The sequence below is a fragment of the Sitophilus oryzae genome, unplaced genomic scaffold (genome assembly GCF_002938485.1).
Source record: "Sitophilus oryzae breed Bouriz unplaced genomic scaffold, Soryzae_2.0 scaffold_88_pilon_pilon, whole genome shotgun sequence".
In the NCBI taxonomy this organism is placed as follows: Eukaryota; Metazoa; Arthropoda; class Insecta; order Coleoptera; family Curculionidae; genus Sitophilus; species Sitophilus oryzae.
In genome coordinates this window covers 119,844-146,877 of record NW_022147516.1, presented here as the reverse complement: position 1 = coordinate 146,877, position 27,034 = coordinate 119,844, and the positions used below count along the sequence as shown (strand labels likewise).

General features: G+C 31.9%; 1 protein-coding gene across 3 annotated transcripts; it reads right to left on the bottom strand.

The window, feature by feature from the left end:
• Positions 1–400: 400 nt before the first annotated feature.
• LOC115890618 (microtubule-associated protein futsch-like) lies at positions 401–26,765 on the bottom strand. 3 transcript variants are annotated; one of them, XM_030910897.1, is made up of 5 exons: positions 26,705–26,765; positions 16,964–17,106; positions 16,784–16,902; positions 9,316–12,705; positions 401–1,907 (listed from the first exon to the last, which is right to left on the bottom strand). In XM_030910897.1, exons 2-5 carry the CDS (start codon positions 17,095–17,097, stop codon positions 526–528), a joined length of 5,025 nt encoding a protein of 1,674 aa, XP_030766757.1. In that variant the 5' UTR covers positions 17,098–17,106; positions 26,705–26,765; the 3' UTR covers positions 401–525. The 3 variants fall into 3 exon arrangements, with proteins under 3 accessions (XP_030766757.1, XP_030766756.1, XP_030766758.1); XM_030910896.1 differs by lacking the exon at positions 26,705–26,765 and adding an exon at positions 17,629–17,716; XM_030910898.1 differs by lacking the exon at positions 26,705–26,765 and adding an exon at positions 17,524–17,602.
• Positions 26,766–27,034: the final 269 nt, after the last annotated feature.

The window sequence follows — 27,034 nt, the reverse complement described above, 5'->3', positions numbered from 1 at the left end:
CTCGTTCAGAACGTCCCTCGAATCTTGAACATTATCTAAAGAAGTACTTGATTTAGGTATACTTTCCGGAGTCTCTATATTATGAAAATCATCAGAATTGGTTTGTGAACTTAGAATAATACTACTATCTTCCTCCACGTTTTTCTATTCTATTTCTTTTGAAAGGTTATCATTTTTCGTGTCTTCATATTTCAAAGAGATATTTACAGCAATTTCACCTTTTGATACACAAGAACAAAACGAATCTACCAAAGCATTTATTCTTTTACTTATTCCTAATTCTACTGAACCATGTACCTACTATAATATTTTCGTAGATTGTTAGTGAAGACTTTCTTGGTCTACTTTTTGATGTGATTATCATTTTTTAATATAGGCTTCAGATATATAAAACACATTTAAAAAAATACCTTACGTTTATTTATAATCAAAAAACAATTAAATAATAATGGTATAAAGTAGTAGCTAATTATAAAAAAAACAAGGAACTAACAAAAATAACAAAATACTAACTAAAACATTTCACTAACTGAATGCCCCTTTCTTCTTAAGTAGAGTTTTTGTATTTATCCTGTTAACTCTCGAATTTTCGGCTAACATTCTATTTCTAAAATCTTTGGGATGAAAACCTTGATGAAAACCCAATGTGGAAGGTTTCATTTTTTCTTTTTTTGATGCCGGCGACGTAGATGGTTTTAAATCTTCAATAGCTGAAGCGTTCCATGAAGTGACGACGTCGGCATTACTCTGCGACGGTTTTATTTTACGCCTGGGTCTGTTCTTAACATCCGTGATAAGTTGATTGACAAGACTAAAACTAGAAGCTATCGGGTCCCTTGTTTGGTTCTCCGATTGTTTCTTTTTAGGTTTCTTTTCTTTCTTTGCCTTTTTTACTAATTTGCGTTTTTTATTCGGCTTTGTATTTTTAGTCAGATCGTCCAGACTCTTACTCAATCTTCGTTTACGCACTTTCTCGTTCAGAACGTCCCTCAAATCTTGAACATTATCTAAAGAAGTACTTGATTGTGGTTTCCTTTCCGGAGTCTCTACATCATGCAAATCATCAGAATCGGAATTGGTTTGTGAACTTAGAATAATACTATCTTCCTCCGCGTTTTTCACTTCTGTTTCTTTTGGAAGATTATCGTTTTTCGTGTCTTCATATTCCAAAGAGATATTTACAGCGATTTCACCTTTTGATACAGAAGAACAAAATGAATCTACTAACGAATTTATTCTTCTGCTTATTCTTAAATCTACTGAACCATCCACTATAATATTTTCTTGGATTGTCAGTGAAGACTTTCTTGGTCTACTTTGAAGCGATTTGTCTGCTTTGACTGGTGTTTCCGTTGACTTTTTAGCAGGAGTTTGTTGTTCCACTTCTTCACCAATTGGTTGTTTTTCATCAGCCGAGTCGCTCACCAATTGGGAATCTTCTGTTGTAACCGTTTTACTACTTTCATTCACTGAACTATCCAATATAATTACTGAACTACCTGAACTGGTACTTCTTACTGATTCCGTCTTCTTAAGCTGCTCAATTCTTTTGTTTGGCACATTTTTAGTTTCGAAAACTTCAGCATTTCCTTCATCACTGGATGATGAACTAACGCGAATAATTCTAGACTTTCTCTTAACTGGTTCTTTTTTCTTTCCATGTATCTGTATAATCTCATCATCTGGAAGGTTGCTTGGACTGATTATTCTACTCTTCTTAACTTGATTTGGTTCATCTAAATCATACTCATTTCCAGGTAGTAGTTCGTTGCCTTCTTCATCATCGCAAATAAAGGAATCATGTTCGTATTCGTCTTCAGAGCTTCTTTCATCAGATTCACTAAAACCTACAGATTCTCCTTCATCTATTATTTGATTGCTATCTTCAGATGGTGTGTCCTCTTCACCTTTAATGAAAAAAATATCCTAAATTAAAAACAACAATAAAAACAAAGAGCAGTGGAGCCAAGACAAAAGCAAACAAATAAGTACACCAATCAATTTGCCATCGAAACTGCGTGGTCTGGATTTTAACATGTAAGACAGTGATGACAGCTTAATGGAAAATCAAATGTATTAAAAAGAGAAAAAAGTCGGGTTGATACATTTCTTCTATGCGGTATTGCCGGATTTTGCTATAAAATCTCAAACTGCATAAGTAGGCGTTTATGAAAAATGTTACATCTAGGGTTGGAACTAGGATTTTTCACAATTAGTTACTCATTTTACTACACATTACTACACATTATTACAAATATAATATATTGATTATATTTAGCTTAGATATATTATCTTCATTTTTTTCTACACACATTTTTTATTTTGTCTCTCTGTCCGTCAACCGGTCATTTATATTTATCTCTGTCGCATCCATTAAAATTCAGACCACGCAGATGAACTGACCAGGTCTAGTATAAATGAGACTCACGCAGGACCTATTTTTCATCTGGTCGCGCCCTAAGGCCTAAGCAAAAATTCGGGCCCTCTTTAAAATTCAAAAATTCTTTTGTTAGTTTGGGTTAAAAAAATAAAACGTTATTTTTAGATTGGGGAATCGCCGGTGCCGGTATCTTTGATATAAATTTATAAATAATTTTAAAAAATGCATTAATTATATCAATCTAAAGCTTATTTTATTTAATTCTATTTTCCTTATCAGAGGTAACTGTTTTTTATCTCTGCTGTGTAAATTTACATTTGAAATTATGAATATTTTATAACCTTTAACGGGCCCCCAGACCACCGGGCCCGGGCCTTATGGTAAAGTAGACCCTGGACTCAGGGTTGCCACAAGCTACACAATTGTGTACTTTGCTGCACATTTGCTTCAATGATTGCACAGCTACACCACAATCGCCCGAGCTACACATTTTGAGGATTACGAAAAAAACAATATATACAAAAGTACATATTTCGTATAAAAAATAATACCAGAACAGTAAATCAGCTGACAAAAACTGATTTCCTTGCTTTTCAGTTATCTAAGTTAGTACATCAAAAGAGGCTGCAAGTGTAGAAGCTGCTGTGATCAGTGTTCAGGTGTTCAGTAAAATGTCAGAGTATGAAATGGGTCATGAGTCAACGACCAATAACGGTAAATAGACAGGATTGCTTAATCCCTTAAATAATACATAATACGTACTTTGGCCAAATTTCACTGCTCAATTACGTCACTGTAGTTCCCAGTCTCACTTCCATTCGTTTGCATACGTGAATATTATTCAACTCCTATTTCACTTCCTACCATATCAGCAAGGACTGCAGTTTTTATGGACAAATTTGGCCGATTAAACAGTCCTGAATAGTTTACAGTTTTTAAACAGAATTAATCGGTCTAATTTGTCAATAAAATCGTTAGTTTCGTGGCATCAATTTTGACGCCACTGCAATCCTTGCTGGCATGAGAGGAAATAAAATGGGAAATGAATATATTGACGTATACAAACAGTCTTCTCGGACAGTTTACAGTTATTGGTCATGGATGGCTACACAATAATGCTATACATTTTTATGGTCAAGTTCTGCACAATCAAAAATTTTCTTGTAGCAACCCTGATGAGACTATGGGCGCGTTCAGGGACGGTCAGCGGCTGAGTGGCTGAGTAAGCGATTTCCCTAAACGGTCTATTCTGACGAACAGCAACAGTCAGCCGCTGTGCAAAATTCTCGGCGGTAAATATTTAGGCTGAGACAAGTCAGCCTTAATCTATTTTCTTATCTGTGGTCAACTAATGTAAAATAACTAAAAATAACTTTAATTTTCTCAGTTTATTGTTTACTTTTTATGGTTTGTTGAAGTTTGTAATCGTAGTTAATCGAATTTTTAAAAAATATGAGATATTTTTTGCCAAAAAAGTTACAAAGCAGTAGGTTAATCTAAAACGTTCGAAAAAGGCTTGTAAATAGAGATTGAAGAAGTTAAAGAAATAAAGAAAATTCAACTTGATTTTCATCTCATATCGAATTTTCTAAATACGATGAAATTAAGAAAAAATACTACTTTCTGAAAAAAATCTACATCAGCATAAATAACTTTTGATTGTAATTATAATACCGTCTGATCGAAAAAAAATGCGCCTAATTGGCTTAGAAATAACGATCGATAATATTTCTTATAGCCAGTAATAATTATTTTTTTCAAAATAATTTTTGTTCTAATGACTAAAGATCGATTATAGACCGATTTGACGAAGACGATTTATTTATATTTCTCTCAAATTTTTATAGTAGACAGAGAGCACATGAGACAGCTACTGTTTCTTGTTCTTTCTGCTGCTTTGTGCCGTTTAGGGAATATCGTAAGAAATGAAATACCGGGTGTTTTTCAAAAGTGGCTCACCTTTATAACTTTTTTATTTTTTTTAGATAAAAAATCCTGTTTCACCGAAAATGACTACAACTTTTGATTGTTAAATGGTATCCCCGGTATTTTTTTTACTTTATAATAGAATGACTTATGATATGACAACTTTTACATTATCACAAACTAATTTACCACATACTTGGTATTTCGAGTCAAATTGTCGTTATATTTATGGCAATAGCACTCTAGACTGAAATTTAAATTGTTTTTTTTTTAGTTTAAAATGTAAAGACTGAATTTATTAAATGTCATTCTAGTCAGAATGTCATTTTCTACCAATTAAAGTAAAAAAATACCGAGGGTACCTAATACCATAGTATAAGGAAACTAGTAGTTTTACTCCTTGTCAAATCCTTTGTTCTTTTTATGCCATTTTATATAACCTTGTTCTCGCCGCCGTAGCCGACGACGTAGCTGTATAGTCGTGGTCTATTAACTAGGCAAAGTATAGACGTGACACTCGCCATAGTTTCACAGATATGTATTTAGGAAAATATGAGTTCACAATAAAATAAAATAAAAAAAAATGATCATCGAGTAATAACTTGCTTGAAAACAGAATATTTTCACATTTCGTGTAGGTAACAATTCTTCTGTATCTGAAAATCTTCTGATGGGAAGAAATGCGGAAAAATATATAATGACATATTTTTATATTATTATCTATTTCAGAGATTTTCTATGACTTTTTTTATGCTATAGTACACTGTCTTTATTTAAAGCACACTGCGGTGTTGCCATTCTATTTCTAATTTACTAAAACTTTGGTTAAAAACATTATATACGAAAAGTGGTAAAAAACTAGAGTGAATATAACTTTATTAATACTTTGCTATCTTTTCTTAAACATGAAAGATATCGGAATAAATTCGTGTAGAAAAATTTACTTTATCGTATACAGGATATTTTTTATGGCGTCACCAAAATCGTAATATTTAAAAAATGTTGTCTCATTTTTTTAAATGCAACACCTTGTATATTATTTTTCTTTCAGATGTAGAATTAGAAGGTGAACATTTTTTGACAAGACAAGATAGACAAAGATCATATTAGGTGGCTTTGAAAAAAATTTACTGTTGAAAGAGCCATATGTAATATAACACTGCGAATATCTGCGACAGCGGTAAAAATTTAGAAACACTTTAAATTAATAAAAAAATGTTCACTTTTTAATTCTGCATCTGACAGAAAAATAATATACAGAATGTCGCATTTAAAAAAATTGAGATATACCATTTTAAATATTGCGATTTTGGTGACGCCATAAAAAATACCCAATATAGAATAATGTATATAGAATGATGTAAAATAATAAAAAAAATCAAACTAACTTTACCATAACTTTTTCTGTGACACCCTGTATATAACAAAATATTTTAGGATACACCCCTTTATAAACCTTGAAACATATGAATAAAACTTTTTTCACATCTTCGACAACGACGACGATATTGAACTTCTTCGCACTGATGGGCCACCCTGTATATTTACGGTGGTTTAAAGCTAGGTGTGGCACTTTTCTTCCCTCAAATATAAACTCAATATTTTGTCTATAATATTTTGAATATTGTTATATTACGACCACTTATAATAAAAAATAAATAAAAAAAAACATAAAAAAATACACTAAATTTATAAGAGATTATGCTATTATAAAATTCTTTCAATTAAAAAATATGAATAATTTGCGGAGACTTTAGATGTACAAAATATTTACTCTAAAATTGTTTCAAAAACCAATTTATATAAATTATCTCGTAAATTAATATTGGAATGAAAATTTTATGGAAAATCCCCTGACCAAAAAATATTTTTATGCGCATATTTGAAACAACATGTATATCTAAAAAACTATTTTTAAAATCTGCCCACATGTTAAAAAAAATAATAACATTTAATTAATTACATAACATCCGAGCTTCTAAAATAAACAAATATAATTAAATGTTAATTGATAATTACTATCAGCTTGCCGATTTACATCCGATGGAAATCTAAAAAGATTTAAAGAACAATAATTTTTTGAATTATTTCCACAATTAATAGCAGCGCACAGTAAGGCAGTCATTTTTTGTCAATCCGTCCCTGTGCTCGGACGCAACGCTCGAACCTCACAGCTCGACGGACCGAATTCAACTGAAACGCTTTGCAACCTGCCAGCTTGCAAAAACTGGCAGAAAATATTTGCGAGAGTGCAACTACTCTTTTCCTTAAACTATGCTAATACTGAGGTATTTAAAAATCAAAAGTTGTAATAATTTCCGGTAAAACAGAAAGCAAACGAAACTGATTGAATAAATCAATTGATATACCAAATCTCATTTTTTATCTGAAAAAATAAAAAGTTATAGGGGTGAGCCAATTTCAAAAAAACCCTGTATGACATATTTTGTGTTTGCTTCGCTTCCACATGATTATGAAGGATGAAGGTATTAAAAATGATAGGTAAACTTTAAAAATGACACTGATCTTACTGAATCTAGTATTATACTGATTATACCATAGACTTAAAATAAAATATAGACTGAGCTCATTCATAAATAGCTGGAACATGCGGTCAGACAATGTCTTGTTATTGTTTTAGGTTATAACGAGTGCGACACGAGCGATAGATAGGTTGTCTCTGTCGTAACGGTCGTTCCATGACGACTCTGCCGAGAAACACAACACTGTCTTTCGTTTCTCAAGTACACCTGAACTCTCCGTATCATAGCCGGGTAATTTTTTTATTTTAATGAAGCTATAATTAAATTAAAAATATATCGTATTTAAACGTGTTTATATTTTATTAAGATTTAGGACAGGCTTTTAAATAAAAGTTTAGAAAAAACGCCTTAGAGTCCAAAAAGGATAAAAATAATAAAATACACGGTATAGAAGAAATTACGTAATTTTTGAAATAAATAATAAATTATTAATTTTAGTCAAACATTTACAACCCCTAATATTAATCAAAACAGGATCTATTCCACAGATATAATAGAATCGGCGACAGGGAGAGAAAAAAAAATATGATTGTTGTAATCTTTTTTCTGGTTAAGTGATGTCTTATTATGTAAATTAGAGAAAACATAAATCTGTTCCATTAAAGCAAGGAAGGTGATAGGAAGTGGATAAAAGGAAAACTATATTTATTTAACTCGGTACTGTCTTTATTATACCGGGTGCGTCCCAAAAGTGGCTCATCCCCCATAATTTTTTTATATTTTCAAATAAAAAAACAAGATTTAGTATGTTAGTATATGACATAAATTAGGATTGATTGACGCATTCAATTGTTTTTGGTCACTTCCTGTTTCCCCGGAAATGACTATAACTTTTAATTTTTAAACGGCACCCTCGGTATATTTCTACTTTATTCGATAGAAAATGACACTCTGAACAGAATGACATATCATATGTCAACTTTTGACATTTTCGCCTATGGTTTAATTGTAATTGTAACACGCGGTTCATAACGACAATCTGACTCGAAATACCAAGTGTGTGGTATCAATATATTCAAAAAAAATGTTTTTTCCAAATATGCTAATGAGTCACCCTTGTTCCATTTGAAAAAATTGACATATGTATGATTAAAAATACGATTTGTACATCTTTTAACCGGCCTAGACAAGACACGAAACCCATTAGACGATCAAAACTATTTTTCCAAGGCTCCTTGATTAAAACTTAGTGTTTTTAACAACACCATGGCACCCTGGATTGAAATTTAAAATACGATTTGTTTTTAAGCGACAATGTCAAAAGTTGACATATGATATGTCATTCTATTCAGAGTGTCATTTTTTACCGAATAAGTAGCAATATACCGAGGGTGCCTTTAAAAATCAAAAGATGTAATCATTTCGGTGAAACAGGAAGAAACCAAAAACAATTGAATACGTCAATAAATCCTAATTTATGTCATATACCTACTAACATACAAATCTGTTTTTTTTATCTGAAAAAATAAAAAAGTTATAGGGGGTGAGCCACTTTTGAGACGACCCGGTATATTAAAAATATTGTTTCATAATGTAATATCATTTTAAAATTCTTGTATGTTATTTTAGATTCTGAAGATAATTTTAGAATAAACCGGAATATATTTTTAATAAAAACATTATTAATTATTAACAGGTTTATAATTATGATTTTGTTACAATGTAAGTAAGTAAATAATGTAATGCAAGAGAAAAAAATCAGATTTTACATTTTACTAAAATATTAACTAAATAAGCATAATGGGTAAATAGAGAGTTGCCTACCGGTCGAAAGTCGTTTCAAGACTTAAATGGATTATTTAAGTCAAATTTCTTGCAAATTTGGCACTGGCGAACAATATTTTATAGTTCTTGAACAGAAAAAGTCAATAAAATAAACACTTAAGGACTACAAGCTAAGAGAATGCGTTAATACAGCCGGGGCCATAGCGGCAACAAAGCTTTACCGCACACGTGCGACGCGTACTACAAGGTAATAAATGAATGAATAGGCTCCCTCGCCTCTAATCGGTGTTGTCATATTGTAAAGAACTTATCCTTTTTAAACAGTATCTGACTTATAATTTAGTAGTATAAGGATTATTTAATACATCTATGGAATATTAAAACCTACTTTATTAAACTGTAGTATTAATATCTCAATATATGTGTATAACAAGAAAAAAAATATTGATAATATTAAAGACGTGACAACATAGGCTGGATGAGGAAGGCTCGGTCGACTGTACCCAGAAGTAAACATGTGTACAAAAAAGATTGTTTGACCGCGTTGAGATGTAAATAGTGTAGTCTATATTTTATTTTAAGTCTATGGATTATACTCTTGCAAGAACTTCTATAAAAAACAAGAATTTGAGCTATTCGTTGACATTTAATTGTACTTAATTCAATTAGTCTCAACAGTCAAACAAAAATTATATATAAAAGTATTATTCAATAATAATAACAATAGCAAAAAATTCTTACCTTCTTCTGCCATATCATCAATGAAATCGTTGACTTCAACTTTTTCCTCGTCGCTTGAGCTGTCGGCATCCAGTTGGGATTTTATGTAACTATCCAGCTTATTATCAAAGGCTTGCAAACTCGATTTTTTTGATTTATTTTCTTTGCCATCTGAAACACTCTGTACATGTTGAGATGGTGTGGTTGTTTGTTCTTTTTCGTCCTTAACAGGAATATTTGCCTCTTCATTTTCGGGTTCTTCTGTTCCTTTATGTATTACAATGTTTTCTATTATATTTAATGTAGGGGTTTTACTGGAATCACTAACGGGTGAACTGGTTTTAGGATTATTTTCCTTCACTTCCTCATCGCTATAATCGCTGTCATTCCCTAATGTATCATTTTCTTTAGTGTTGTCGGGTTTGGTAATTACTAAGTTCGATTCTTCACTGTTAGAGACATTCTTTTTAGAATCATCACCCCTACTTGCTTCTCTGACTGAAAACGCAACTTCATCAGTTTTGTTTTCAGGCTTAACAGTTTTGTTTTCAGGCTTAACTGGCAAATCATCATTTACTGATTTTTGTTTACATGCATTATCAGTGCTCTTGTCCAAGTCTTCGTTAATGCTGGTATCGCTTTCAGGAATAATGGATTTATTATTGATTTTATCTTCATCAGCTGTATTTTCAGTTGTAATAACTTCCATATTCTCATTTAATATATTTTTCACAGAACCATCTTTCTCAATGGTAGATTCTTTGGTCCTAATTTTAAATTCTTGAAGAACGCTATTATCGTCTTCTGATGTTACAATCCGTTTATCAGATTTTTCCTTTTCAAATCCTTGAATTTCCAAATTTTCATTTAATGTGTTTTGCACAGAATCATTTTTATCAATAATATCGCTTTCTGATCCTATAACCTGCTTATCAGATTTTATCTTTTCTATGCCCTTATCTTCATTAACTAAGTCATCAGGTGTAATAACCCCATCACTATCACTGCTGGTTAGCTTATCACTCTTCTCAAGTTCCAAGTTAGTGTTATTATCGTTTTCTGATCTCCTAGCCTGCTCATCAGAATTCGGATCTTCAGAGTTCTCTTTATTAATACTCACTTCTTGACGACTCCGTGTATCATTTGCTTCGTTTTCTTCATCTGACAGTTCTTTGGTTCCATCGTTTAACTTACTGTCGTTTGCAAACACATCGTCATCTTCGGAAGGAAGATTGAAATCGTAGTGAGTCAAATCTGACTCTTTGGACTCCGATGGCACACTTTCATTTGTTTTAGCAGATACAGTGTTTCTTTCGCTTATTTTTGGGCTATTCTGTATGTCTGAATTATGTAATGAGACCTTTTTGCTCCCTGAGATTGAAGGAGACTGAATTTTAGGTGATGCATTACTAGAACTGAATTTTTCAATACTTTTATTGGCAATGTTTAAATCTTCATTTGCTGACTGATTTATAGGAAATTCTTGTTCTTGTTTGTCTTGTGTTTCAATATGTTGTAATGAAGATGTAGAAACTTCTGTAGTACTAGAAGATGTTCCGTCAGTTTCATTTTTCTTTTGATTGAACTCCAGTGTATTTTTCGAGTTTTCTAGTTCATCAATATCTCTTGTTCTGATTATATCTTCAGTACATTCTACATCTTTTTCCTTATTATCAGTAACTTCCTTGCTAGAAATTGAATCGTTAAAACTAATTTCAGGCTTATTATTTTCTGATAAGCTTTTTTCAAAATCTTGCTGTTCCACTTGATTGGCTAATACAGCAGAATTCAGGAGATGGTGTTTTAAATTTGTTATGGGCTTGGAAATTTCCGTTTGTAATGTGATATTTTCATCAAGTACTTTTTTCTGTGGACTTAAAGATAAATCTAGCTCCTTACGCTCAGATACATTCTTTTCAACTGACATATTAGTTGTAACTGCTTCAGAATTGAATAATTTATTAGTGGTCTGCTTTTCAGGACTGTAGTTCTGCAGAGTTGTACTGGTTGTTTGTAAATCTGGCTGCTTCAAACCGACAACCTCTTCATAGCTTTCACCAGGAATAGGACTTGTGGATTTACTCAAAGACGTGGATTCTTTCCTTGGTTGAATGAGACTAGTAGATATAGTTACATGCCTAATACTGATTTCTGTCAAAGAATTATCTAGTATTTCAGATTCTTTATTACCAATTTCTTTTTCAAATACTCGTGTAAAATTACTATCTTTGGCTTTAGGTTTCATACTGATATTAACTGAATTTCCTGTTTCTTCAATTATGTAGTTTTCGATACTGTCCGTGTCCTCTTTGCCATCCTTTTGCTTGTTTTCCAATATTGCTATCTCCGATGCGCTTAAATCTACATCCATAGGTTCACATGGTTCACAATGCAAATCCGACTGTAACTTAAATTCACTTGAATTAAGTACAGAGTCGGTTATTGATTGGGCACCAGTGGTTGTTACATCAACGTTTTCTTTATTGCTTCCACTACTTTCACCAGAGAGGTTTAATAATTTTTCCTCTTCTGATTTGACCTTATTATCTTGATGACTAATTACTGTAATATTCTCCGAAAATGATAGCTTTTTCGAATGCTTTAAGTCCTTACTTGGTGTAACATCTTTAGACTCTTTTGACATTAACCTAGGCGATTTTCTGGGAGTACGGTTTCCATCTGGACTAGTGCTAGGTCTTTTCTTAGAGACATTGTTCTTGGGAGACGTAGACTTATTTCTGTGTTGTGCATCTTTTTCTGAATGTCCTGTATCTTCGTTAGCATTGACTTTTGAATCAGAATTATCAAGTTTACTGGTGTTGATATCGTCAACGCTTTCATTAATAACGCTCAGGTCTAATTCTGCTTCGACTTTATCTAGAAGCCTAGTTTTTTTAATGGGTGTTAATTTTATAGTTACATTTTGCATTAAAATTGGGGACAAATCTTCATCATTTTTTTCTTCTAGCGTGGTATCGACTACTTGTGGACTCTTTGACATAGATCTTGCATCTTCCTTTTCTGACCTACTATTTGATGAAGTATTTGATTTCACCTCACCGTCTGTAGATACCCGTCGACTTCTTCTTGGCCTGGTTTCTTTCTCTGTATTAACTTCTCCATTCTGGTTTTCAGACTCTGGGCTTCTTTTACGTCTTGTAGTTGGTTTGGGTGGCTGTGAAGACTCCTGAGTTTCCATCTCAACATCTACCGATCTACGTCTTCCACGGGTTTGTGGTTTCTTCTCTGGTTGAGTGGGTTGGTCTGAAGCAGAACTACGTCGACTGCGAACTGGTTTAGGCTTTTCTTCGGGTTTCGATTCCGTTGTTTCAGTGACCGATCCTCTTCTTTCACGTCGAGTCGGCGTCGACTTGGCATCTGGTTTAGATTCATTCTCAGCTAGCAAAGATGCTGTGGGCAAAATCATTATTTACTATATGATAATTTAGTAGATAATTTTAAGGCTACTAAATACAAAATTCTTGCCTTGAGCTACTATATTTTTCAACTTTATAAAATCGTAAAAAGAAAAAAGAAAAAAATTGTTGTGTCCGTCGTTAAGAGGGGAACTAACTCCAACTCCCATGACTGGTTTCTGGGTAAGATATTAAGGATTTTGCGCCAAACGATGAAACAGAGCATTCTTCAGCAGCTTTAATATTATAAATATGAAGGTAAATAAAAGTTTTCTTGCTGCAAGATCTTATTTATTTTGTAGATTCTCTTCTAGTAACGAACCAAGCGACGAAAAATATAAACTTTACACTCAGATGCAAAAAAAGGCTATGTTTTTATGATAACTGGCCAGAATTCATTCAAATAACTCTGTTTAGTATTAAACGACATTATGGAGCGTAGATATCTTAACAGAGACGAAATGCTAAGGGCCATGGGTATGCTCGAAGCTGGAATGCGCCAAATCGACGTAGCTAGAGCATTAAATACAAAGCAAAGTGTAATATCGCGATTAAGTGCACGCTACGGTGAAAGTGGTGATGTTGCTGAAAGGCACACAGAGCGACATCGCATTACTACCCCTCAGCAAGATCATTTTTTACAATTAAATGCTCGACGCCGACCGACTCTAACAGCACCAGAGCTTAGTTTAATTCTCCAGGAAACACATAATGTAACCGTGAGTCCTGACACTGTTCGCAATAGATTAAGAGAGGTCAACTTAAGAAGCAGACGCACTTGGAGAGCTCAACCCTTAACGAGAGGAAATCGAGAGGTACGATATTTGTGGGCTCAAGATTATGTTCAGTGGTCGAATGAACAATGGGCCAATGTTCTCTTCACGGATGAGTCACGCTTTGGAATTCCTCGGGATTCGAGAAGGCTTAGGATATGGAGAGAACCGGGAAATCTTATTCGGTTGGATCATGTTCAGGAAGTGCACCCTTATCAAGGTGGAACAGTTATGGTCTGGGGAGGAGTCCAGTTAGGCCGAAAAACCGATCTCGTTTTTCTTGAAAGGTTTCTAACAGGAATCACATATCGTGATTTAATTCTTGAGCCTATCGTGTTACCATATGCCAATGATTTTGGGAGAAACTTCATTCTCATGCATGCCAATACACGGCCTCATACAGCCAGAGTGGTAAGTGAGTTTATCAATGCTCATCAATTAAACATCTTACCCTGGCCGGCACAATCTCCTGACCTCAACCACATCGAGCACGTATGGGACGCGGTCCAAAGAGGAATTTTGAGAATGGGTATGCCTCGTGAAACTCGTAGGGATCTGGTTCGGGCCGTGAATACAGCGTGGCAGGCTGTACCTCAAGAAGAGATCGAAAACCTGATCAGGAGCATGGAGAGACGATGTAGGGCTGTAATGAACAGTAGAGGAGGCTATACCCTTTATTAAGAAAAAATGGGTTTATCTTTTTTTTTAATTCACAGTTTAGAATAAAAAAAAATGTGTGTATTTTTTTGAATTCAATAAAAATCAAGGTAAATTTGAAAAATTCGGTAAATTGCGCATTTTTATTTCCAATACGTTCTGTAAACTATTTGTTTATTTTAATTTTATTATATGCTTGGTAGGAGGGTTAGAGGTCATGAAGCGGCACTAGCTGCATTAAATAAACTTCGCTTAGTCCTTAAAGAAGAATGGGAAAACATAACGCAATATGTATATATTCATCATTGACAGTATGAAAGGACGCCTACAGGCAATTATAGCAGGAAGGCAATACAGTATTAGAGTATTTTTACCTGTTTTCTTTACTTATAAATTTTTTTCCTGTTTGTGTACTTGGTTATTATAGATGTTTTCTTTAATATTGTTAGTTTTGTTATCAATATTAATGTTTATTAAAACCAGGACAGTATCGTTACTCTTTAACGTTTTTTTTAAAATTTAGTACAGAGTATCCAATGCAGCGTAATATGGCATTACAAAAATAGTCACCAAAGCCACCTTGTCTTATTGAAAAATAACCTCAGAAAGTTCTTCAAGTTCTTCTTGACAGCTCTTAAAAATTAACGAAGGCATGTGTTGACATGAGACAAAAACAAAATGCTCAGGATGCATGGCTTTGACAGAAAAATAATATTTTAGGAAAATTTGCACGTGAAGTTATTGCACAGGGTGTTTTAAAGTTAAGGTAAAAAACAACCATTCTATAAACCCTGTATAATAAATAAAGCCCAATACTATAATTTTATAAAAAACTTGAGTTTTTGCCAAAAAAACTGAATTTGCCAAAAAACATAACACTTTAAATTTGACGATTTTTTTTCCGTTGCATTTTTTGCATCCCAGTGTATAAATATATAACTATTAATTCTTTTAATGAAGAAATTAATCCGGCACAAAGGTATAGACGTTATTTACAAATTATTCAGTGGAGCTGAAGATAATTACAAATTTTTCTATCATTATGTATAAATCTACGTATGCCTAAATTTAGGAGAGGAATTAGGTGATTTATTCATAATTTCATCATAATTTGGTAAACAGATTGCAAGGTACTCTCATTAGTTTCAAAAACTACCTAATTAAATAGATTTTTCTTTAAATAAAAATCTAATTTTCAGTATTTCTGATTTGCAATCAAAAATAAAAAAGAAACTAATCAGTTCTGATTTACCTACTTATTTGTATTCTATAACATCAGACCTTTATCACTGAATATAAGAATAAGAGACCAGGGGAAAACATTATACAGGGTGTTTCAAAAAACATGTGCATTCTCTTGTGGGGAGATTCCACATGTAGAAATAAGATTTAGTTTTCATATCAACATAGGTCTGATTCTGCTTTGTTTCGTAGCTACAGGGTGTTAAAGTCTTAATAATCTTTCAATTTATTATAATTTTCTTTCAAGTACTTTTAGTGATTCGAATGAAATTTTGACGGTAAAAGTTACTATAAGTGCGACATATTTTAATGCTTAAAAGTGGTGATAAATTCATTAGGGACGTGCATAATATGGATTATCACTAGAATATTTAAAAAAAAAACTTGTGCGCCACTGACTTTTTTTGTTTTGATATCAAAATTTTCTCTTGATATTTTGTCTCTTGATATTTTGATATTCTAAATCTCTTGATATTTTGTCGAATTCGGCCTCTTTGATGAGATAACCGAAATTTTATTAATCACAATAAAAATAAAACTAATAAATTATATATTTTACCTAATTTATTATTAAATATTATTACTATTAGTTATTACTACTATTAGTCTAACCTACAGCAATTTCAAATAAAAAAATAATGGTATTTAAGATACATAATTACAAAAAAAACTTAATTTTAAAAAGTTTTAACATCCTGTAACTAAAACTATGCATTTTCATACCCATGTTTATAGGAACTTTTTTTCATATTTTTTGATGAGTACTTATTTGAAACTTTCACAAGTTAATGATATTAAATTTTTTTAAAGGTCTTGTTATTAGACTTGCATCAAGGCAAATTAATAAAATTGCGTTTATCTCATCAAGGAGGCCGAAATCGACAAAATATCAAGAGACCACTTTTAATCGGCATTACACTACTTACACTATTTCACTAACAAGAGAAAAAAGTCAGTGATGTACATGTTTTTTTTTAGAAAAATATTCCAGTTACAATCCATATGCACGTCCCTGGTGAATATGTCCACACTTTTTTAGCTTTAAAATAAGTCGCATTTATAGTAACTTTTACCGTCAAAATTTAATTCGTAATGCTAAAAGTACTTGGAAGAAAATTATAATAAATCGAAGGTTTATTAAGATTTTAACACCCTGTAGCTACGAAACAAAGCAGAATCGGACGTATGTTGATCTTACTTTTAGAGATGGCACATGTCTTTTGGAACACCCTGTATATAAATGTTTTAAGTTATATCTTCATCTTAAATGATTTTAATATTAATTACTAAACCTATCAATAAAGGAAAGGTACCCAACAATTGTAATCAATGTATAAATATATATTTGAAAGAATGTAAATACCTGGTAATAATAATAAAACAGTATATTTCTTTACAAACCTCTACGAGTTCTTGTTAGTGGTTTTGTTTCTATTTTTTCTTCAACATCTGTTGCTGATGACCTTCTACTTCTAGTGATTTTGGCCGGAGCATTATTTTCAGCTTCTGTTTGTGAATTTCTGGAACAAATAAATTTTCGTTAAATCATTCGTACAACAAACTGTCAGGAGAATAAATTACCTTCTTGTGACAATAGCGGTAGGTGTGGATGAATGTGCTGTGGTATTACTGCTTATTCTGCTCGATCTGCGTAGGGGAGAACTCACCGAAGCCTCACTGGCCTGCAGTTCTGCTGTTGGTGTTCTACGGGGCATTCTGAGAGACTTTAATCAGAAGAAAAACAATTAATTATGTATCGAACCTAAATTACTTCACACAAATAGAGTTCACATATATTTCTCAATAATATTACTTGATTTTAGGTTTTGAGTATATTATAGAGAACAGAATAAATAAAAGTATTATCACAGCAATATATTCAGTGCATAACTGGTCAAACAGATTAAGTTTTTTTCAAGAAAATATGTCTGTGGAGCTCCAATGAGAATATTAGCTGTTATCAAAACTGTAATCAGCTCCAATGAGAATATTAGCTGTTATCAAAACTGTAATCAACATTTTTAAATAATCTTAAACATTTTGTTAAAAAATAAGCGACACAATATCTCTTTTACTAACGCTGTAATGTTTTAGGGTACAAAAAAACAGTCTTATCGTTAACAAAAAATGTGACTTCTAACCTGCTTACAACAATAATAGGATTCACTAAACTAATACAAGTAATAAAGGCATTTCTCTCGATTTATATATTACATATATTTTGATTACATTTTTCAAAACCTTACCTTTTCTTTTATACACGTGCTAAAATAAACTTTTTAAAAATACAAACCGTTGGCAGAAACACCGCGCGAGTGCGCAAAATAGAATGACAGACAAACAGCTGTTTCTCTGAATTTAAATCTTGGGACCACAGATAAAAATAGTATGCAAAAATCTCTGATAAAAATCAAGTTAAAATAGTCTAAATTAATGTAAATAAATCATTATTGTGATCTAAATTTTTCGGATGTCGATGAATATAATTGGAGAAATGCAACAAGGGATATTACAGAATATTAGAATAATTGTTCGATTTTATAACGGACCGTTTTGTTGTGTTCGTTGACGTCACCGAGGGACTTGTTGGAGATTCCTCAAAAGATTTAGATTTTTAGATCTTTCATATCACATAATTAATGCAATAAAACTTGTTTCTTTCTCTATTTAGAATGTAGATCTTCTAGAGATGTTGATAGATTGTTTCTAGGATGATTTTTGTACTGTTTTAGCAGTTTCTTTTTTTCTAGAGGAATTAATTTATATTTTGTTTTATTTTATTGGTATCGTACAAATAACACGCTCGGTGGTTATTATCGGATATTTATAAAAAATATGTGGATAAGTAATTGAAAAGTAATACAAGGTTTTTTTTTAAATAGGTGCAAATATTTTGGGCGGTAGCGATAGTTGATATTTATTAATAAAACAAATATTTATTTTTATGGTTTCATCATTTTTAAAGTAAATGCATTTTTAATTTGGAATTTGACCAATTCAAGCATTTTTAATCTTTGCTGTTATAAATCAGAGCAAAATAACGTTTCTTGATAAAATGGCGAAGGAATCGAAATAGTTTAGAAAATGTTTAGAAATATTATTTTTCTCTTAAAAAAAGGCCGACATAAGAGCCTAGGCCTAGAATACATAAGGCATTTTAGAACTGCAACTAAAATACCTAAAATATATATAAATTACCTAAAATAATCAAATAATTTCTTTCTTTAAGTTTTATTTGCTTTAAATTACTAAAAATACTATATACTTATTTAAAGATTTCCTATGTAGAAAGTAGAAAGTTCCTCTAGTGAGAATCTAGTAAAAAATGCGAGACTTGCAAGTCTTGCAGCAAGACCAAGACCAAAATCAAGACCCTGCAAAACCAAGACCAAGAGTAACACTACTTATTAACTGCAAGGTCAAGACCAAGATCAACGGAGTCTGTGTCTTGGTTTTGCACTTGTTCATTTTTATCTATTTTTTATATTTATTATATTTTAAGCACTCAAATATTTTCAAAATTAAACAAATTTCTAGAATTTTTGTTATGAGTCAAGAGCCAGTTGAAAATTGGCGATTTTTGACTGAACGGTGCAAAAATATACTTTTTCTACTCCGCCCTGAATTTGTTATTAAAGGATGATATATCCTAAATTTTTATAAGACAAAATGAGGTTGAGAATTTGTGCAGGACCCCGATATCTTTGTTATCAAAAAATACAACTTTCAAATTATTTTTATTCAAAGTTTTTATTAATTCTGTTAAATTATTGTTAAGACCAGTGTGAAAAGATACTGACCTTTTATTAACTAAAAATCGTCAATAACGTCATGTCTGTTCTAAGTTCATAACTACCAACCAGAGATCTACAACAAATTCTCCCAAAGCACACTACAAATATCAACAATTCTGCAAGTCCAGTAGTGAACAAGCGGCCGGGTGAGAGTCCTGTCAAAAAATATTTCGTTTTTTCTTGATGTTTTTGCGGAAATACTAGCGCGTGGTGACTTTTTGTTATAAAATTATCCTCCTGGGAGTCTGTTGTCTCTATTAAAGGGGTAAGTTCATCGAAATATTGATTTATTTACGTTATTTTGATTATTTTATTGTTGAGTTTTTAACATAAATTTGGCGTCGGCAGCGACTGTCAGGATTTTCATGGCAACGCGATGAAAGTTCTGCGCGTAAAGTACGGCATCGATCGATGATATCGATGCAGCGGGAGATTGAGCGAAATTGTTATGTGACTTCAATGTTAATTTATGAAATTTTTGCCTTGTAAGAAAGATATTTTTATGGCTATACAGGTGTAAAATTGTATTTAAGCTACAGAATGGGGCTTTTCTTATAGATAAAATAAGGTAATAAACAATATTTTTTTAACATTTTCGGTAAAAGAAAAACTTTATTAATTATATAGGGTTTTGTTTATCTTATTTATTTAAAAAACTAAATATTACTTAAATGTAGCTCTTTTGCTTTCGTTAGATTATACAGGGTCCGGCAATAGTGCGTCGGGCATATGTAGCTCTTAGAATAAAAAAACTTGGGAATTTTGTTTAAATACAAACTTAAAATATGTACGAGGATGTATTGCAGGAAAATATTTTAGTTTCTATAGGGTGGTTGAAAAACACCCTGTATATTATTGCATTATTGGCTTCCTTTCAGATCACTTTACATAATCCTAACATATCAGTAAATATATTTCGATAGTTTCATAGATATTAATAAATAAATAAAAATATCCAGCTATTTTTAAAAAAATTAACAGTACAAGAAATGTTCTGAAATCCAAACCATATTAGGTCTTTATTTTAGATGGTCTATACTTAACTTTGATATAAATATGGTAGTCGTAAATCATACAGGGTGTTCAAAATTCTACGCCAAACTTTCTAAAATATAAAATAATTTTTCTTTCTTTTTTTTTAAATAAAAATATTGAATGGTTTAAAAAAGGTCCGATTTTTGCTATATCTCCGAAACTTAAATTTCATAAAAAGTCAAACTATCTCTACAAATTCATTTACCAATAAAATGTATAAAAACATTTTTAGAAACCCGTGTTCAACTAAAACTTTTTTAAAAAGAGTACGATTTTTGCTATAAATCTTCGAAACTAAAATTTCACAAAAAGTCAAACTATTATCAAAAGTCAAGCTACCAAAATCCGTGTGTGTTTTTAGAAGGAGGGCTATTTTTATGATTCTAAATAATTTTGAAGGTGTTAATGTTGAAATTGAGCGTGGAAGTCATTTTTCAACGCCCAAAAATCTTTCAAATCGGTATAAGTGAAAAAAGCTCGATTTTGGCTGGGAAAACTTTCGGAAATTTTCGAATTTTTTTAATGGGGCGATTATACCTAGAGCTACACTAGCTCTATCCGTAGAGGCTTCATTGGTCGTTTAACTATTTACCGTTTCCGAGATATTTTGTGTTTTTCTATATTGGCAAAATTTCGACTTTAAATCGTTTTCTACGAGTCCTTATGAAAATTTAAGAAACGAAAAATTGGCCATGGGAGGCATTGAAATGTTTCATGGGAGGCATTGAAATTAGTTTCAAAGTAAAGGAAATTGAAAAAATTCCTTTACTTTGAAACTAAAAGAACTTCCTATCAACTTTTTGTTAACATATTTTAGTATGAGAGGCTATACGTGCCTCCCAGCGCCAATTTTTTAATAATAATAAATAAGTTATTTATTTTCGAGACTCTCGAAATTTCGAGAATCTCGGATCGTGATCGAGAAATTGACTTCGAGAAAAACATCGAGACGAGAGTTTGTTAATATCTTGTTCTCGATGATCGAGACGAGACGAGAAATTGCCTTCGAGACGAGATTTCTCGTCTCGATGAAACCCTACTGGTAGTATAGTTCAACCCCAGAAACACGCCTATGAGGTTTTTTTCGCGAAAAGAAAATTTGTAAAATTCAAAATTTTTTGAAAATTTGGAATTTTTTTTGGTTTTTAGTTAAAAAACATAATTTCTTGATAATATGGCAACATAGATATTAGATTAAATTTACAAGAAAGAAAATCCAGAAAAGATCCAGTGGCTCTCAAAATTTTCAAAGTAAAATAACTCTGTTATTTTTTACTTATTTGAAAAACGATAAAGAGAAAATATGTTTCTTTTATCGAGATCTTCCACTCCTTAAAATACTTGTACTTATTTCTGGGACACCCTGTATGCCTACAAATTCATTTACTCAATAATATCTATAAAAAACATTTTTAGAAACACTAAGGTATCTACAATAGTTGCTTAGTAAAAATTATTTTTTTTAAAAAGGTCGGATTTTTGCTCGGATTTTTGTTATATCTCCGAAACTAAAATTTCATAAAAAGTCAAATTGTGTCTACAAATTTATCATTACCTCAGCACTCAGAGTAGGAGGGCTTTATTTTCTTTATCTAATTTGTTCTCCGTGCACTCTAGAGAACAGAAGTTAAAAAAATCCCCGATAAAAAAATCGGAATTCCTATTTTCATATTTCATTATAATAATATTTAAGTTTTCTTACAAAAAGCAACGGCCTATAGCTACGTTGAAACACCGGTTCCCATTAGAACACTGAAGTTAAGCGACGTAAGGCGATACTGGTGGATGGACGGGTGACCGGTTCGAAACTCTGTATCGTGCTGTTGTCAGAGGGAAAAGTGTAAAATCTATTGACACACACTGCTCATTCACGCCGCCGCCGGTTCGAGGCCGGATAAGATCGGATATCTTGTGAGTAAGAGTTAATTTAGACATTCCTAAGTTGGCCACTGACCATGATATGGCCGAGGACCGCGGTTTGGATTCCGCGTAAACAAAGTAGGCCCCGTCCAGATTAGCCCTGGCAGCAAAAAGGAGACGTTAACTGAAATCTTTACTTTATTTTTCTCATATTCGAGAGGTGGTTCCACTCCCTTAGAATTCGAGTTTCGAAAAATCCCTTCTTATCGAACCTCTACACCCTAAAGTCAATCCGTTTTCCAAAAATCAGCTTTTTACGTCAAGCGCTTTAAGCAGGATCGTGATTAATCAATGATCAGATTTTCCGAAACACCCTGTATACATTTTTAAAAAATCTTAAAATATGAAAAAAAAACAAAATAAAATGTACGTGTTTAAGCGTTTTTTTCGGAAACTTGACCGTTTTTTAAAAAAAAAATATTGTAATATTTGAGGGGTGGTTTCACCCCCTTGGAACTGAAATTTCGAAAAATCCCTTCTTATCGAACCTCTATACCCTAGAATCAACCTGTATGCCAAAATTGAGCTTTTTACGTGGAGTGGTTTGAGCAGGACCGCGATTAATCAGTGAGTCAGTCACTTAAGGATTTTATGTATTAGTATAGATTTGACTTATGACTTTTTTCTAAAATCATTTTGATTTTAGAAATGACTTAAGTCTTAAGACTTAGATCCTTTTTAAAACTGACTTGTTGCAGCTCTGACCCTAGAGAAAAGAAGTTAAAAAAATTGTCGATAAAAAACGGAGTTCCTTTTTTCATATTTTATTGTAATAATATTTAAGTTTTCTTACAAAACCTTCAGTCAAAACTTTTTTAATACCGCAGCGAACTTTTTTAGCCGGCCGCCAATAAACTTACTAACAAAATTTACCGGTCGAAGACTCCTAAATAAATGATTCAACGCATGCGATTGGAAGGAGTCACGTTGACGGTTTCTCCCTCTTGCATTTCCACGATAATTTCCACCGCCTCCATCGGGAAAGTTTTCCGACGGGGCGCACGTTGAGCACGTCAGTTATTCGGGAAACTCTGCGCGGAAACGTAGTGCTTTTCCGCATTTTCATCGGGAAACGTGGACCAGACGAACGATGAAAATAACAACCGGTTCGATGGAAACTGATGATTAAGTCAGTTCATTTTTCTTCGGTTGCTGTTGGACATTCGAAAATATGATGAGGAAGTATTTTGTGATGTTCGGGTGCATTTTGGGATTTTCACAATGGACATTCGCAGGTGAGGCTTTTTATTTTTTTCTTTTGTAAAACTTGGAAAATAAGTTCGTCATAATAATGCTTTTATTTTTTCACTATTCTAATAAACAATATGCATTCCTTCGGAAACTCTCTATTTATTTATCTAGTAATGCTAAAACACTCTATTTTAAAGTCGATTAGAGAAAATAGTATGATTCATTGGCAAGTAATGTAAATATTTACGATCCGGTAAAATTGTGATGTAAGAGAAGGCTTAGCCTGCTGAAGGCGAGTCAGTAGTTGGTATGCCGGCCGGCTGTTGTGTTGTGTTTTGTCATAGAGCTAATATTTGGGGGTTGAAAGTCTTTTTACTATAAACGTTGCAAGTACTGTAAGGCAACGGGTAGTTTGACCGGAAAAAACCTCTTGTGGTGTGACGTCTTGCCTTCGAGGTTGGTCTTGAGAGTTTGAGGTCTCCCTTGTCTTCTCGATTGACACGATGGGGCGTTGGGGTAGTGAGCTACCCCAATTAGCCTATTCGATTGGGATGCGAATCTGTTTAGCGGCAGATTTGCGTCCGGAGGAAGCTCCTATACTATTTCAGGTGACACTAGCTAGTTGTTGAAGATTATTAACCAATAAATCTGAATAATATTTGAATTAGATGGAATATATAGAATGAGGTATATTGAATATACATAAAGTGTCAGTGATGTCAGTGGCTAGGGGGCGGAGTACCCCCGGGTGAGTCTTACTATTTAACTATCAATTTTATCCAGATCAGTAAATGTTTGTTTTGTTATTTTCATGTACAATGAGAGAGTGCTTGCCAATGACCAACTATATGGATATTTGAGGTGACTTTGCATTGTGGGACCCGGTTGAGTAAGCCCCAGAAATAAGCGATTTTACATTTTACAACCACATATGTAATTATTCTTGACTTACATTACTGACTTTTAAAAAAATTGAAAATGTCAAATTATCCTCTTCCATTTTCCGCACCCATTTCCCTCACCCATTTCCCTCACTCGGTTTTTCTTATTTCTCGGCCCATTTAATTAAGTAAAATATTCTTGTAATATCTTTATTAAATACTTATCTAACACCAACAAAAATAAACAAGAAGATTAACAATAATAATTGAATATTTTAATACATTTAATTTTGCCTGGTAAAAATGCTAGACTTCTTTGGCTTAAAATCTACATTCTGGCGTTTTAAATAATACTGTAAGGCAACTACCCGTTGCCTTACACAGCTAATCTTTATATCATTTATGTATTTATATATATTTCTTAGTAATGGGAACTATCGAATGAATACTATCGAAACATTCGATAGTTGCAATTCATTCGAATAGCTTAGAAATTCGATAGCTAGTAAGAAAACATTCGTCGAAAACTATTCGAATAAAAATATCGAATAGATGCGTCATCTGCCTTGAAATATATTAATTCGGCAGCAAAAACCATTCATTTATAAAATTCATTCATTTGTAAAATTCATTTATTCGTCAGGATCGATTATAATAAAATATATAAACTGGATTTTAGTTGTCGCCCGGCGACGTAGGTTTCTTTCCTAGAAACCCGACAGCGATCGGCGGTCGGTGGCAATGGTATGAAAAAAGCCGGCATCTTTGATTTTGAGTCAGATAAAGATAAGAACACCTTTTTTTTATTGAGGTGCTAGTATTTACACAGAAAATACATTATATTCGTATTAGTTGGTATTAGCAAAGAATATTATTCTATGGTATTATAGTTAGTTAGGGATAGTATAACTATATATTTTGCATGTTTTTTTATTAATATTCTGTTGTTACACTGCAATAATACTTTTTATTTTGGATATGGGAAAATTATTTTTAATGTTTTTAAGCAAAACTGGTTTAATAAATAATAATAACAGTAATAATTTGTTATACCTATTAACACCAAAATTTAAAATCATTTAATATAAACATTTTTTAAGTAATACCAAAATATAAACAACAAATTAGAAGTCAAAATTATTTATATTAGATCCTATTTAAAAATAATATAGTCTCGAAATTTTTTGGCAACGTTGGTTTATTAAATAATAATAATTACAGAACTAATTCGTTATATTAACAACAAATTTTAAAATCATGAAATATAAACATTTATTAATTTTCTAAGCATGCAGTGTAATAGAAGCAAAATATAAATAAAAAATTAGAAATCAAAATTATATATGTGTATTACTTTTTATTACTTTGTATTAGTATTTAAAAATAATATTTGCTTTTACTGGCATTTACTTTAAAAAATAAATGAAATATTTCTCCGCAGAAATCTACATGTAAGAGAATTAGCATAAACAAAATACAAATATAGTTAACTTTTTTTTTTAAATTGGCACGTGTAAAACTTTAATCAATCAATTTAATTTTCTCATCCCAAAATTTGAGTTCGATAACCATTTACTTAACCACATTACCACATTACTTAAATATGATTATTAAGTTCAACTAATTCATATTACAAAATATCTAAAATACAAATACATATGTATTTTTAAAATTAATTGTAAGTTCACCTCATCTCTCTTAAAAATTGTTACTTCTCAAAATTTTCCATTAAAAAAATAGATCATATGCCGTATAAAATTAAATAATTGAAAGATCGGAAAATCACACAAATTTTCGGAAAAATTTTGACCACCTGCACACGTACACAATCGTCAATTAAAAAAAAACACTACTACTTTAGTATTTTAAATATTTTAATAAACGCAAAAATAGCACAGTATTTAGAAGGCAAGTTATAAAAATTTGGAAGAACTAATAATGCACTGACGCAGACAAAAATCAAACGAATACTAAATTTCATTTATCAAAAGCATTCGATAGTCGTGGCTTAACAAATGAATGAATGATTTTATTCGAATGAAACCATTCGATAGTTGAAATCATTCATTCAGTAACCATTCGATAGTCTAATTCATTCGATAGTTCCCATCGCTAATATTTTTGAATTTCTACGGGGCTGTGCGACATAAAAACATTTATTGTTTTTGTGTATCGGTTTTTTATAATCGCGACACAGTCCCTTTTACCTAATTTTTTGCTTTGTTTAATTTGTATATTAATATTAAAAAAAAGTAAATAAACTATTTGAATTTGAATTTAAAAATACTGCCATTTCAGTTAGAATAATTTTACTATAATCGAATGTTTAATTAATTAATACCTTTTTATCTGAAAACAGATCTTTTTCCTTCAAAAGCAACTTGTTAATCTACTTGGTTTAAAAACGCTTAATTTGGAAGAAAAAAATACACGAATTCTAATAAAAATATAACACGATGTTTTGTGGATTAAAAACACTGGAAAACGAAAAAACAACTTACTCCATGTTATTATATTTTCCGACACAGTGCCTTTATTTCGAACTACGTGTTTAACCTACAATACATATACCGTGTACCAACAAAGAAACTGAATAATGTAAAGAATTTTTTCACTGTGCTGGATAAAAAGCGGAACAAAAATACCTACTTCCCAACCCCACCAAATAAAAAACCTGCTATGTGTGTTTTTTATCTCGTATAATCTATATATTTTCACCTGCGAAGAGTGCCTTTGACAGGAGGGCAATATAGACATAAAAAATCGGTGAAATATTGTCTTGGATATGTATCAATCAAAATCACGCCATTTCTTTATACTACATTTGCGGA